Source organism: Mizuhopecten yessoensis, unplaced genomic scaffold (assembly GCF_002113885.1).
Source record: "Mizuhopecten yessoensis strain PY_sf001 unplaced genomic scaffold, ASM211388v2 scaffold8657, whole genome shotgun sequence".
NCBI classification, from domain to species: Eukaryota; Metazoa; Mollusca; class Bivalvia; order Pectinida; family Pectinidae; genus Mizuhopecten; species Mizuhopecten yessoensis.
The window spans coordinates 397,176-411,837 of NW_018407656.1; the positions used below are offsets into that span (position 1 = coordinate 397,176).

The 14,662-nt window shown below is 33.1% G+C and overlaps 1 protein-coding gene across 17 annotated transcripts in view; it reads left to right on the forward strand.

The window, feature by feature from the left end:
- Positions 1 to 14,662, forward strand: part of LOC110456312 (protein unc-13 homolog B-like) — a 206,445-nt gene that overhangs the window by 138,559 nt on the left and 53,224 nt on the right. For 10 of the 17 annotated variants that reach the window (XM_021506965.1, XM_021506978.1, XM_021506962.1 and 7 more), the window contains 7 exons: positions 1,959 to 2,052; positions 2,342 to 2,350; positions 5,737 to 5,748; positions 8,426 to 8,503; positions 9,832 to 10,051; positions 10,398 to 10,518; positions 11,730 to 11,836. In XM_021506965.1, the coding sequence (XP_021362640.1) occupies positions 1,959 to 2,052; positions 2,342 to 2,350; positions 5,737 to 5,748; positions 8,426 to 8,503; positions 9,832 to 10,051; positions 10,398 to 10,518; positions 11,730 to 11,836 (641 nt within the window). Of the gene's footprint in view, positions 1 to 1,958; positions 2,053 to 2,341; positions 2,351 to 5,736; positions 5,749 to 8,425; positions 8,504 to 9,831; positions 10,052 to 10,397; positions 10,519 to 11,729; positions 11,837 to 12,511; positions 12,619 to 14,662 lie in introns of all 17 variants that reach the window. The other 7 variants (XM_021506973.1, XM_021506975.1, XM_021506976.1 and 4 more) reach the window with 4 other exon arrangements.

Consider the following 14,662-nt stretch of genomic DNA (forward strand, 5'->3'; position numbering starts at 1 on the left):
AAACAAACACTGGGCCAAGAAAAGTAAACATGTAGTTATAAAACAAACTCTGTTCCGTGAAAAGTTAACATGCATTTATAAAACAAACTGTTATACTCAAAACTAAACACAAGTCTGCGAAGAATAAACGTCGGTTTAAACAATAAACGGTGACTCGTCAAATATAAACTATAATCAAAAAAATACACACAAAAAGAGAACAACTAAACGATTTTTGAAAATTAAACGAAAAAATGAAAAAAATACACGGTAAGGGTCCACCAGTGTTTTTACCATACAAAATCCATTAAGGGCAGAATTATTTTTATAATAAGTGGGCTCCCAACTTTGACCATATCAAAATAAAAAAAATAAAAAATTGCTTAGTTAAAGAAGGAAAAAATCGGTACATGGGGAAAACATTATAAGGAGCCCTTTATCATTCACTGTGTATATATATAGAAATGTATATTGTATATCTATATTCAAACACGAATGACTAGACCAACATGGAACATTTTGTGATTTCAAAAAGGTGCAATGATGCAATTTTGAATAGTTTGGTTAATGTGGAGGTACATTTGGTCTATTTTTAGAACCAATGGGTTATATAAAGGAATTTATTGTAGTCACATTAGCAGATTAAAAATTGCTTTTATAGTTTTCTGTAGAGACTCAATGTGTGTCTGTCTGAAGTGTCATGGCTGACAGCAATAGTGGGGATATGGTAACAGACCTGGTTAGGGAATGAATAATTTACCCAGCAGGTTTACCACTACTCAATAAGCCTGAAGCTATAATGTACAGTTCAGCTGTATAGAAAACATTGGTGTTGTATAATTATTTGTTTGAGTAATTCCAGAACAAAATATTTCATTTACTATTTTCTCCCCAGTGGAATTGTGATAAACTGGTTTGTTGATTCAAGCTGTTCCTGAGAGTGTTGGGTAACAGTGCTAGCTAGCAAATGCATTCCTGTTCATACGTGAACCAGAGCCTTGAATTGTCATGACTGATCCAAATCCTAATCTTTCATTTCTGTAATTTCCACCATCTCTGCTACCCTTCTGCCTTCTAACCCTACCATTTGCCCCCACATTCTTTCCCCTCCTCCCCACCTTTCAATGTACCTTTCCCATTCCNCCCATCGAATTTCTATTCTTTCCTCATTCTTTCCCTCTACCCAATAGTATATTCCACCAAAACATTCCCCACCCCATCAGTACTTATGTTGGCCTTTACCCCACCCCTAATGTACACCCTCTCCTTTTTCACCCCTCCCGACCCGTACTACTGTTAACCATTCCCTAACCCCACCTGCCCATCCCCTCTATAAACATCAGCATTGCTTTAGGTTATATTTCCGACTACACACCATCAATAATGTACAGGTTGATTTTGGTTGTTACATTAGGCTGATTGGACAGGATTATAACACCCAGACCTGTGTGACAATTATGACTAAAGCACTAAAATAAGTCACTAAAACTCAGACAATTTCCTTCTTAAGGCTATATGCTACCTTAAGGCTATATGCTACCTTCAGCTGTGAATTATACCTCTGTTCCAAAAGAGGTCACACATGTAAAAATGTCTTTCGTACTTGGTCATTTTGACTTGTATTAATTGTTGTTGATGATGATACAAATATACGAATGAAACCTGCTTTAACTGACATCAAAATTGACTGAATCCTTTGATGGAGTAAGGGATTATGTCAGTAAACTTGGAAGTCTTTGAAAGACAAAAAAAATGTGATATCTGTGCATGCACTTGAATTCAACGAGTTTGTTCTTGTATCAGTAAAGCTTATTCAAAATGATAGTGCATTTCTTAGTATGCGTTCATTTTTGTTTTCTTTCTAAAGACAGGATATCTCAAATCTATATTTCCAATACTTCATAAAAGAAAGAAATGAAAGAAATGAAATACATATATTTTAGAAATTGGTCAAATAGTTTCTGTATTTGTTCTTGTAGACCTCCAGAGCACAATCCGTTCTATACAAGTATCGACAGTATGCCAGAGATCCGAGCTCCACGCAGAAAGTCTGTCTCATTGGTCAGCGACCTGGTAAGCTCTTCTGTCTCAGTTTATCTCCTCCAATCAGAAAATCAGATTGCAACGTCACTATATATCTTTAACATACTGGAATATTTTCTTAACAAATGAAATGTTAGCCCAGAGCTACTTAATAATGCAGTATCTTTATCTGAATAGTGATGAATTTTATGATTTTGTACTGAATAATTTTGGAAGGGAAACAGGATTAAAAAGGTTAAAATTTAACTTGATATGAATTTTTAAAAAATGATTAAAAAAATTAAATTAATACCCTACACCGATTCCTCCTCGCTAACAGGTTATTAAGGTAAATGAATGTGTTGTTTGTACTGTTGTCTAGACATTTTATTTACACTTATTTATTACTTGTATCATACAACTGCAATGTTCTAGTTCCTGAAATAAACATTTTACGAAATGAGAATGAAACAGACCAAAATATATCTGATCAAATTTCTGTATAGTGAGGATTTTGATTCACACACAAAAAAAAAATAACAGGTAAAAATCCTGTGTTTTTTCTGTTCAATTAACCGAATTAATATTCATAATTTACAATTTTCACAATTATTCTCCATATTGTGACAAAAAATATCATTGTGTTTGGGTGAATTTTGTCTTTTCAATATATGAAAATGATTCAGACATAGAATTAGACAAAGTTGGTGTATGACATATGAGAAATAAATTATATTTGTGGTAGATTTTTATATAAACTGACTTTGACTTCTTGAAAAGAATGATCAGATTCAATTTTTCCTAACTTTGATATTGACTGTTGTATTGGATTCACACTTCTGATTGTAAAGTTTTCATTATTTCTTGTTTGTCTAACTGACTTCTGAAAAAAATATTTGTGTACCTGGTAGTTTTAAAGTTGTGTAAAACCACATTGAAATTCATATCTCTGGGGTTTTTTTCATCTCCGAGTATAGTTTAAATAATTATACCAATCAAACAAAATTTGGGGAAATCTAATTCTGACATTTTTTTCTTGAGAAGTTACAGACAGATCATTAAACAAGTGTTGTAGCTTGAACTAGTTTGAAATTTGAAAAAATCAAGAAAAAATCAAGTTAATTCCTTACCTGGGGGAAAAAGAAAAGAAAAAGAAACACACTAGGTTATCTCCCTTCTCAAATAGTACTCATACAGGTTGAAATTCTCATGAGATTAAGACATTTTCAAACGTAAAAAATATTGTATTAATATTCATTGTGAAGTATATTAGATGTAAATATTGACTAGTGATGAACACTTAAGTATGTGGCTCATTGATCTCTTGTGTAATTAAACTATATACATCTGTATATTAAGATTATGATGGAAATTAATATTTAATTCACTGTCAGTAGAAGAGTCTATGCTGGGCTCTCAGTGATGTTACTGTTGTACGTAGTTCTATACCAGATCTGATGATGTTTGTAATTGAATAATGTTAATTCCTTCACCCCTACGTATTTAAACTGGACTTGCCCTGTCTTTCATTTGGTAAGGTTCAAATGTGTCTTTAGGGGTGAATTGGTTAACAACATATATTGAAAATATAAACAAAATCTTTTTTGACTTTAATGATATTGAAATATGACCTACGGTAGAGAAATTGTATTTCTGAGTTTTAATGAAAGAAGGGATGGGAAATGGTACCAGGTAATTAGGCACTAATAACTTCCCCGGTTACTACAAGATGATGGGGTTAGGGAAGGGAGGTTTTAAGTACAAGGAAGGAGCCTTCTGTCCGAATGTAAATAGTATCACAATGACTAAGCTTGTCCAGGTGGTATCCATGTTTTCTGTAGTGTACTAGTCTAGCGAATCTGACTTAGAGATGTTTTTTGTGAAATTCAATACCTAGTAAAAGTATATTATTAGCTTGTATGATTGAGTGCAGACCTAAAGGTCAAGGTAACTCGAGATATCTCCACTCTGTGTGTAAGCTTAGAGCACTGTAGTAACTCTATACAGTCTTTACTGTCTGTACTGTGACATCCTCACGTAGATAAATAGTCTAAACCTCAGCCAAATCACCTAAAAGAAAATTTAATTAAAACTATAAGTTTTGTCCTCAAATAAGCTTCTTTCCATAGCTGTGATCAATATTCCTAATATCAGAGTTTTCAAGGGACTTTTCTTCCCCCACCCTGTGAAGTTCTGCAAAGAAAGCTTTTAGCATAGAAAAAAAAATCCATCTACCGCTTCTGTGATTTGAAGTTCAAAGGTCATGAAGAACATGACCTACATGTACATGACCTATTAACAATTGTACATTCAGGTCACATAGGAAGTAGAAAGTTTGTCTCAGACCAGGTTTTATTTTGTGTGTGTTTTATATTATGAACAAGAATTTATTTTCCAAATTAACCCACAGATTTTTTTCTGCACCTCTTTACAACGTGGATATTATATAAATTCCTTTAAACAGCATCCAATCTATAGAATATCAAATTTATAAATATAGAGACACTTACAACTTTGATCTCGGAGGATAACTTACAATTTAGATCTCGGAGGATAACTTACAATTTAGATCTCAGAGGATAACTTACAATTTAGATCTCGGAGGATAACTTACAATTTAGATCTCGGAGGATAACTTACAATTTAGATCTCAGAGGATAACTTACAACTTTGATCTCGGAGAATAACTTACAACTTTGATATCGGAGGATAACTTACAATTTAGATCTCGGAGGATAACTTAAAATTTAGATCTGGGAGGATAACTTACAATTTTGACCTCGGAGGATAACTTACAATTTAGATCTCGGAGGATAACTTACAATTTTGACCTCGGAGGATAACTTACAATTTTGATCTTGGAGGATAACTTACAATTTAGATCTGGGAGGATAACTTACAATTTTGACCTCGGAGGATAACTTACAATTTAGATCTCGGAGGATAACTTACAATTTTGATCTCGGAGGATAACTTACAATTCAGATCTCGGAGGATAACTTATAATTTAGATCTCTGAGGATATCTTACAATTTTGACCTTGGAGGATAACTTACAATTTAGATCTCGGAGGATAACTTACAATTTAGATCGCTCAGGACATTTAATTCCTTATTTTCAAACTAGGGGGAGAAAGGCTTAGAGAAGAATGTAGGTGGATTTTTTTTTAAACTTATGGGCAGGTATAGCCAGTCTAAAATAGTGATGCCATACAAATCTTCTGGTTTGTTAGAATATTTCTTTCTCACAAGATAAAAAGTACACGCATGTCAGTTTGGTATAGTCGTTGCTTGTGTTGTACTTTAGTGTTAGTATTTAGCTACATGTGTATTATGTCGTCGTCGTCGTCGTCGTTGTTGTTGTTGTTGTCGTTCATACAGTGAAACCTGTGTAATCTGACACTTTCAGTTTCTCTAACTAGAAAATTTGAACCCTGTATTTGGATTCTGAGCTTTCCATATAAGTTCTTCTTTAAGTTGTTTGATATCTTTTCTATCTCCAGGCTGTGACATTTGATGATCCATTATACTGTACTTTTTCAAGTATTTCATTATTTGAATTTAAAAGTAATTTTCCAGTGCACAAAAGATACAGAGAATCAATATGTGTTTTTATTGTGTAAGATTTTAATTGGTATATATTCTATTCATCTTGGATATGACAATGAAGTTGTATCTGAATGTCCTGCAAGGTTTTTTTTATGAATTAGACAGTATAAATGTTTGAATTTTGTAGATTTCCAGACTGGTAAATTGTGAATTCATACCTGCAGTATCTAACCTCAATGCATACACTTTATTATTGTTGACACATATCACTGAATGATATAACTGTTTTGTTGTGTGTTAATTTTCATGTTGTTAGTTTTTCATGCTTCTAACGTATACATAACATATCTTTTTGTGCGTAATTATTTTTAGCTCACCTGGCCCAAAGGGTCAAGTGAGCTTATGCTGTGGTGCGGCATCCGTCGTCCGTCTGTCGTCCGGCGTCAATATTTTACTTTAAACGACTTCTTCTCAATAACCAAAAGGCCCAGGGTACTGATATTGGGCCTGTAGTATGCTGGGATGAAGGGCTAACAAGTTTGTTCAAATAAATGACCTTGATCAATTTTCAAGGTCACAGGGGTCAAATGTCTTAAAATCTTCAAACGACTTCTTCTCAATAAGCAAGAGGCCAAGCGTACTAATTAATGGGCCTGTAGCATGCTGGGATGAAGGACTGCCAAGTTTGTCCAAATAAATGACCTTGACCCACTTTCAAGGTCACAGGGGTCAAATGTCTTAAAATCTTCAAACAACTTTATCTCAATAACCAAAAGGCCCAGGGTACTGAAATTGGGCCTGTAGCATGCTGGGATGAAGGACTACCAAGTTTTTCAAATGAATGACCTTGACCAACTTTCAACCTAATGCCCTTGTTCGACATTCAAGGTCACAGGCATCATATGTTCAAATCTTTTAATAGGTTCTTATGAATCAAACACTGATATTCTGCCTGTAGATTTAGTTTAGTCCACTTTTCAGATTACAAGTGTGAGATTAATACTAGGTGAGCGATGCAGGCCCATTGGGCCTCTTGTTATAGATTTGTTTTGTTATGGGGTAACCATTTGGTTTATAAAGCTTGATTGGATTTTTTGGTAACAATATTCAGAGAATGAATTTTTTAGTTTTTCCTGATTATAGAACTATACAATATTCAAATCAATGTTAAAAGTAGTCGTGATCACAACCTTTCACCCCAGTATGTATTTTTAGAAGAGATCTTTCAACACAGTATATAATTAAGAAACGATCTTCATTTTATTTTAAAAATAAATCTTAATACTCTTAATGTCATGTGTAATGTTACAGGGAAAAGTTATATTAAGCAGAATGTGATATTAACAGGAACTTTTATTTTTCTCTGAAAATTGATAATTTTCGATGAGGTAAAAAATGTATGTTGCATACTACATTGATATCACCAATATGACATGTTTAATGAAAACATGATATTATCTGAAATGTGACATCAACCAATGTGACAATAAGTGTAAATCACTTGTCACCAACATGATATTAAGTGTATATTTTTTAACCATATTTCATCATTAAAATGACATATTGCTATGGGAACAAAAATGTTTCCCATATCAATTTTCAAAATCTTGGACAGCACAATTTGAAATTGATTTCATTAAGTACTAGAAATTGATCCTGTATAATAGCTGTGATTTAAATTGACATATAAATTATGAAGTATTTTGGAGTAATTTAGGATAATTTTGTATCCCAAACAAATTGATTATACCATTGATGTTGAATATTTTATCAGAAAATGCATTTATTTAAAACTTTTCAAAAATGTGATCATTTATTAGGTTCAAATTATATTGATTATGATTGTGATAAAAAAAAATACACAAAAACAACAACAGGGAGTAGGAACAGTTGGAATATTTTATGTGAATAATTTCTTTTAAAAAGTGGTGAATTAATGTTTGGTTTTAATTCATGTGTTTGAAATGATGATAATTGATTAAAAAAAATCATATTCTCTAATGCTTATAGGATTTGTGTAATCTGAGTCTTTGAATATCATTCAATATTATATGATGTGTCAGAACCATTAGTATTTTGTCAGTTTGACACTAGTGCACCGTGAATGCTTAGTACAAGCTGTTAAAAGAGTAAATGTATTATATAATTATGTCTTTACCTGTGTAAATATATTACTAAGATGATTTGCAGTCTTAGGAGTGCTAACAGATAATATTTACAGCTATAATTATAAATGTCAGCTATTGGTAAGGTTTATTTATAGGCAATTATGCATGTATGTCTGAAAGTTGTTATGTAAATTTTCATTGATAATTGATAAAATTGTATTTTAACTTAAAATGACTCGGTAGATGTTGATATTTGAAATTTCCACAGAACGGGAATTGTAGCTAAGGACATCTTGGGGCAGGGAGGTTTTCGACAATGAATTCATGTATAAAAAAAATTATAATAATTAAATGGGTGAATGTTTTGACCACATTCTTTATACTTTTTCTAGCTGATGTCGTAGATGTGTGCAAATCTAACAAAATTCATTCAGTTCAATTCAAAATAAATTTCAAATTGATATTTACTCATTGCTTATTTCTTGTGCATTTTCCCTAGCAACTGATTGTTTAGAATGGTTTAGATGATGACTTTCCTGTATACAAATTTAAGTTACATCGCAGCTGTGGGGAAAAGAAAAGAGGATTTACACAAAAAAAAAAATGCTTCAAATAAGTACTTTTTAAAGGCATTTTAATACATTAACTTCTTTAATTTTCAACAAATAAAGGGAGTCTTCAGTAGAAAAAAATTACTTGAAATTATTTATTTTCTGCTAGATATTATTCATGGGACGTTTTACCATGTGTAATCTTGTAATTTTCCAGACCATGCAGGTGAAGAACAGAAATGCGGGAGTTCCATCGGCAATGGTGGCCCGTCAGTCTCTGAAGGACGAAGAACTGGTCAGTAATATTATATTCCTTTCCCGCTCAGAACTGGTCAGTAATATTATACTCCTTCCCCGCGCAGAACTGGTCAGTAATATTATACTCCTTACCCGCTCAGAACTGGTCAGTAATATTATATTCCTTTCCCCCTCAGAACTGGTCAGTAATATTATACTCCTTACCCGCTCAGAACTGGTCAGTAATATTATACTCCTTCCCCGCTCAGAACTGGTCAGTAATATTATACTTCTTCCCCGCTCAGAACTGGTCAGTAATACTATACTCCTTCCCCCCTCAGAACTGGTCAGTAATATTATACTCCTTCCCCGCTCAGAACTGATCAGTAATATTATACTCCTTTCCCGCTCAGAGCTGGTCAGTAATATTATACTCCTTTCCCGCTCAGAACTGGTCAGTAATATTATTCTCCTTCCCCGCTCAGAACTAGTCAGTAATATTATACTCCTTTCCCGCTCAGAGCTGGTCAGTAATATTATTCTCCTTCCCCGCTCAGAACTAGTCAGTAATATTATACTCCTTCCCCGCTCAGAACTGGTCAGTAATACTATACTCCTTCCCCGCTCAGAACTGATCAGTAATATTATACTCCTTCCCGCTCAAAGTTTGTCTCTCACGTTTTCCATCCGTTCGCCAATCTCTGTTCCTCCATTTTGCTAGCTTTTACATTTCAATCAGTCCTGGACCTCCAGTTGTCTAACTATACCTTTCCTTTCCGTGTGTGCCTCTCTGTTTCTGTTTATCTCCGTTTGCCTCCAACTTTGTAACATGATTCATAACGTTTTCTGTTAAATTGTTTTTACGGGTCTGTACTTTAGAAACCAGTGATTGAGTGAATCTTACTTAATTTAGCAGTACCATGCAGTTACTGCATCTAAATCCCATATTTAACGCGGAAAATCACCATTCGGACAGCCCAAATGCAAATACTAGCATTGTTTATGCCAAAGGAAGTCTTAAATTATGCATCTATTTAATGCCAAAAAACACAGCAATACTTTGTTTCATTTGATTTATATTATTTAAAAGAATTAAGTATTCCTTCTTGGTTTTGATGGTATTGGCAGCAGGATAGCTATTGTCAGGATTTCCTTAGCTCAGAATGCTGATAAATACTGTGGGTGTAAATACCCCCCAGATGATTATTCTACTTTCGAAACTGTGACAAGGTGCTCTATTTTGCTTCCAATTGGAGATATATCTTAGTGTAAGTTTCTTGAATATTTATAGAAAAATGTGTAGTAGGACTAATATTTCCTTTTTGTGTAATAATGTCTTTAACGAAAATGCATATAAACAAATATTTATCACGTTATTTTTTTCAGAAAATGCATGTTTACAAGAAGACCCTGCAGGCGCTGATCTACCCAATCTCCAGCACGACGCCCCATAACTTCGTGGTGTGGACCGCCACATCTCCGACATACTGTTTTGAGTGTGAGGGTTTACTTTGGGGCATGGTGCGGCAGGGTGTGCGCTGTACAGAGTGTGGGGTCAAATGTCACGAGAAGTGCAAAGACCTCCTTAATGCTGACTGTTTGCAAAGTAAGTAGATCAAGGGTGAAGGTCAAGATGAGGTCAAATGTGAAGGTCAGCTTAAAAGTAAAGTTTGAACGGGCAATTTCTAAAACAGAATGTTCATTAATTATGCAAATCAACTTCCAATACCATTTCTTTAATTTCTAAAACAAAAGTTTCAAATGCCCAGTGTAAACTATGAAGCTACAAGTCAGCAGCAGATGGGCATCAGCAAAATTATGAGAAGTGAAGCTTTAACTCAGGGTTAACATTTTCGTTAATGAAATATAATAGTTGCCTTTTGAGTAAGCTATCACTGTAGTTAGTTTTGTGAACAACTATTTTCATAACTTTCTTTTTTTCTACCTTCAAGGAGCTGCAGAGAAAAGCTCTAAGCATGGAGCTGAAGACAAAACTCATAACATTATAATGGCCATGAAGGATAGGATGAAGATCCGGGAACGCAACAAGCCGGAAATATTTGATCTAATTAGGTAAGAAATACCTCTAAAGTCATCAGCAGGTTTGGTTCCTGTGTTCATGATATAGGTAACATCTTCAAACTAAACGTTAGTAACAGGTAGTAGGAAAAGCTAAAGTGATGAGTTTGTTAATTAGTAAATAAATCATTTTACAGATATTACTTACATCATAGTTAAATTTTATTTCCAAATTTTATTTCATAATATTTTAATAGCTTATGTAAGGAGCTCAACATGAATTCAAACTTTGGAAAACTAACATGTTTAAAATATTTGCAAAAAATATATTTGTATGATTTATTTCAAATTTTGACAGTATGCATGTATATATAAAGTATTCATGTTTATCTGTAATCACTTTTTAGCGCCATTTTTGTTGAATTTCTGATTTCTGTTACGACAATAAAAAATAATCAGGTACAAACTTTGAAGAAAAAAATAAATTCAAAATTGTTTTTCTTTCAAACATCTGTAAAGCACCGTCTTTGTCATCTATTGAATTTCACTTAAGTGGCCTGAACTTTAGCACTTTGTTGAGAGTTATGCAAGTATGCAATCATTGATGACGCTCTTGTTATTCTGAATTCTGAACGACCACTTAGTTATCATCTATGGGAGATAACTCTGACAAAAATCACATTATATTGATATAGTCGGGTAGCATATACATGTGTATCCCTAAGTAGACTTTTTTCAACTCCCAAGTTTTTCCAGAGTAATGCAGTTAAACAGTATGATTAAACCTCTTTTTTATTGAAAAAATCGGCATCTGCCTTGAATATGGTTACAAAAATGAGAAATTCTGTCTTAGTTAAAGTTGTCTGTATATTATGATATTGATTCAGCTGTTATTGTTGAGGAGTTAAGAAAAGAGGACAAATCTTAAATGCAAAACACTTTCATAGTTGAAATGCAAGCAATTTGTTTGTGTAATTTTACAGATTTTCACAAAAAATGGAAAACATATTTCACCTGTTGCAAGCTAATGCTCGCTTATAAGCCCAACCCCTTTTCTGATAAAACCCTTTATCGATATTTATAGACTCAAAGTATTGAGATAGTAGGTTTGGAGTCAAATTGACACAATATTCCATTTCTCAAGACTACAAAAAAATATACCATCATAGCTTGTCACAGGTGAAATAAAGTACCGTAATTTGGGTGTTGTACTTTACCTAATCCTTGAACAAATGACGTCAACGATTTCTACACTGTTTATCAAGGGAAGTGTTCGGGGTAGACAAAAAATCTCATAGCGGACACATGAAGGCGGTCAAACAAAGTGTTTTAGATGGAACGTCCAAATGGTCAGCAAAAATAGCTATAACTGGTAAGTCGTCGGTGTCCAGTCACTGACCGCATGTCCAGCATGTTGTGTGTCCACCCAAAGATGTTTGTTGTTTTTTCCACTTGTTCATTTTGGGCAAATAATAAAAGGTCAAGATTTTATTGTCTAGAAATAAATTGTGTTCTGAAAGAAAAGAACAATAATAAAAACGCATTGAAGAACAATTTCTGGTTTCAATTATATCTCATTTCGTTTGAACTTTAAGCTCCGATTGTCTCCCCTTTCAGTTCAAACATAACACTGGTAGTAAAATTTATTCTTGGTACTTACAGTAAATTCTGAAAGTGTACACCTCATTATTTTTTGCCCAAAATAACATGTATGCATGTTGTTCAGGATACAAGTTACCAACTTAAATGGCTTAATTAGGATACATTATGATAACAAGATATATATTTTCAATAATATTTCTATTTGTAATTTATAACGTAAAAAACTACCTCGAGTTACTACTTCAAAATTACCATCATCATTAAGTGGGTCGAAAAATATGTAATTTGAAAATGTTAACTAACATATCTAATTAAGTAAATTAAGTTGGTCACATTTGTATCTTGGTGTGTGACGGGTGTCACCTGTCAACTATTATTTATGTGGATAAAATCATTGTAGATGCTGTCTTTTTAAACTGTTTTCGTTGATGATTTTTAATTTCAGAAATGTTTTCAAAGTTCCCAATGGTTTACATTCCGGCCATATAAGGCAATCCCAACAACACGTATTACACGGCACTCACGAGTGGTCAGCCAAAGTGTCCATCACAGGTAGTTCTGACCACTTGACCGCTAGGCTTTGCGTCAAGGGTCAACAAACTTTTTATACCTGTATTTAGTGTGCTTTCCAGAGTCGTTCACCAGTCTCATGCCACTAGCTTGGTTTTGGAATTTTACGTTAGTAAAATAAGCCTTTGCACCCAAAATTCTCGACTAACAACAGCAGTAGTTTAATACAACCATCTTGAATTTTTAGATCTTTTCATTTCTTCCTTGTCGTCCCAGAAACACCATCTACAAAACCATCCTTCTTAACTGACAGTTGTCATTTTTGCCATCACCAGTCTTAACCTTTTAAGTTACAACTTCAAGTGTCCCTGAAAAAAGGTGTCTTACTTTAGTTGATAGAAAACAAATTAAGTTCATATAGGCATCATGATTTCAATAAAAATCAAAGATAAACATGATTTCTGTATTCTGATTGGTCAGTGAGTTGATCATAAAAAAAATACTGAAAATGTTTAAATGTCTTGAGTATTAGCTTATAGTAACAGGTATTTCTTCACTTTTGGTTTGCAAAGGATTATAGATTATCATTTTAAAGAATTGCAGGGATTTCCATATAGGAGCCAAAGAGAGAGTTATTTCTCTTATTGTTCTCGTTTACTCAAGAGTGACTTTCGACAAACTCTTTTCAATTTCCATTTCTGGTGCTGATAAACTTCTACCTGTGTCATACTAACCAATCACAGCAAAGCAGATTGCTTATGAAGAACCTGAACGAATTGTCTGATTTCATTGTCATTTTGTTCCCTTAAGCGTAGCCAAATTGACGGTGATTTTGCTACCAACTAATATACCGTTTCACATTTCGTTTACATACTCGTTACCAATCATGTTTCTGATGAAGTGACAGTACATATTGTACTAGTCATCAGAAAGTCAAACATAAAACACCTCACTGGCTGTGCTACATGAACCTGTATATATATATATATATATATATATATATATATATATATATATATATGCATTGTTGGCATTGACTATACACCAAAGGGAGGTAATTCATGATTTCTCATTTGAATCTTTTAATTAACATTGAGTCTGAGATAACTAACTTTAGATTATAGATTAATTTCATAACAGTTTTGAAAACTAACTTTTAGATAGATATTATTACTAATAAGTTTATATCGATGATTTTATATAAACAAAATACCAAATTTACAGAATAAAATAAAAAAGATGCATGTCATTCGATCAGTTATGCATGTTATATTGTGATCGTATTTTATTTGGTCCACATTGGTACATTCTGGAAATACTTGGCGTCAGTAATTTTAATGTCTAATGTATCTCATTCTCTGAATTTAAGAAAAATTATAAATTGTTAGACATTTCATGTGACGAATTATTCTAGAACATTAATGGGACATTTATATTAATTTATATACATGTAAATAAATAATTCCTGTTAGCATTATATTGATATCAAGAAATATTTATTAAATGAAATATTCTTCGAGGAGTAAGTTTACACGTGGAGGGTTCTGGAACAATCCTTAGCATTAATTAATATTTTCACTCAATATAAGCAATGCTTTCTTTATGGGATAAGAAAATCTTCTTCTAGTACAGACATTTGAGAAGCTGAAGTCACAATAGGGGTAAATTTGTGTTAGTGTGCTATGTACTAAACAGGAATTTTCTGATTTACTGGTTATATTTTTAGTTATTTATAGATTTGACCCATCCCTCCACATCCCATTCCCCCACCGGTTTATCTATAGACCTGCATGTCGTTATTTTCTGTTGTAAATGTGAATAGTAAATATTGAATACAAGTGTTAATGTTCATTAATAAATCATTGAAACATACCTGAAAGCAAACAAAGATAAAATCTCTATTTACTTTTACATTGCCTCTGCATTATATATGATTCAGTCAAATTACAGATCATGCCTTTCATAATACTATGAATGTAAGTGGTGTTCATGACTTGCTTTTGTCACCATTTTGTACACTTGTCAATATGATGCTTGGCAGTCTGCTGCCGATTTCAATAAGATTGGCTTTAAATCAACCACTCAG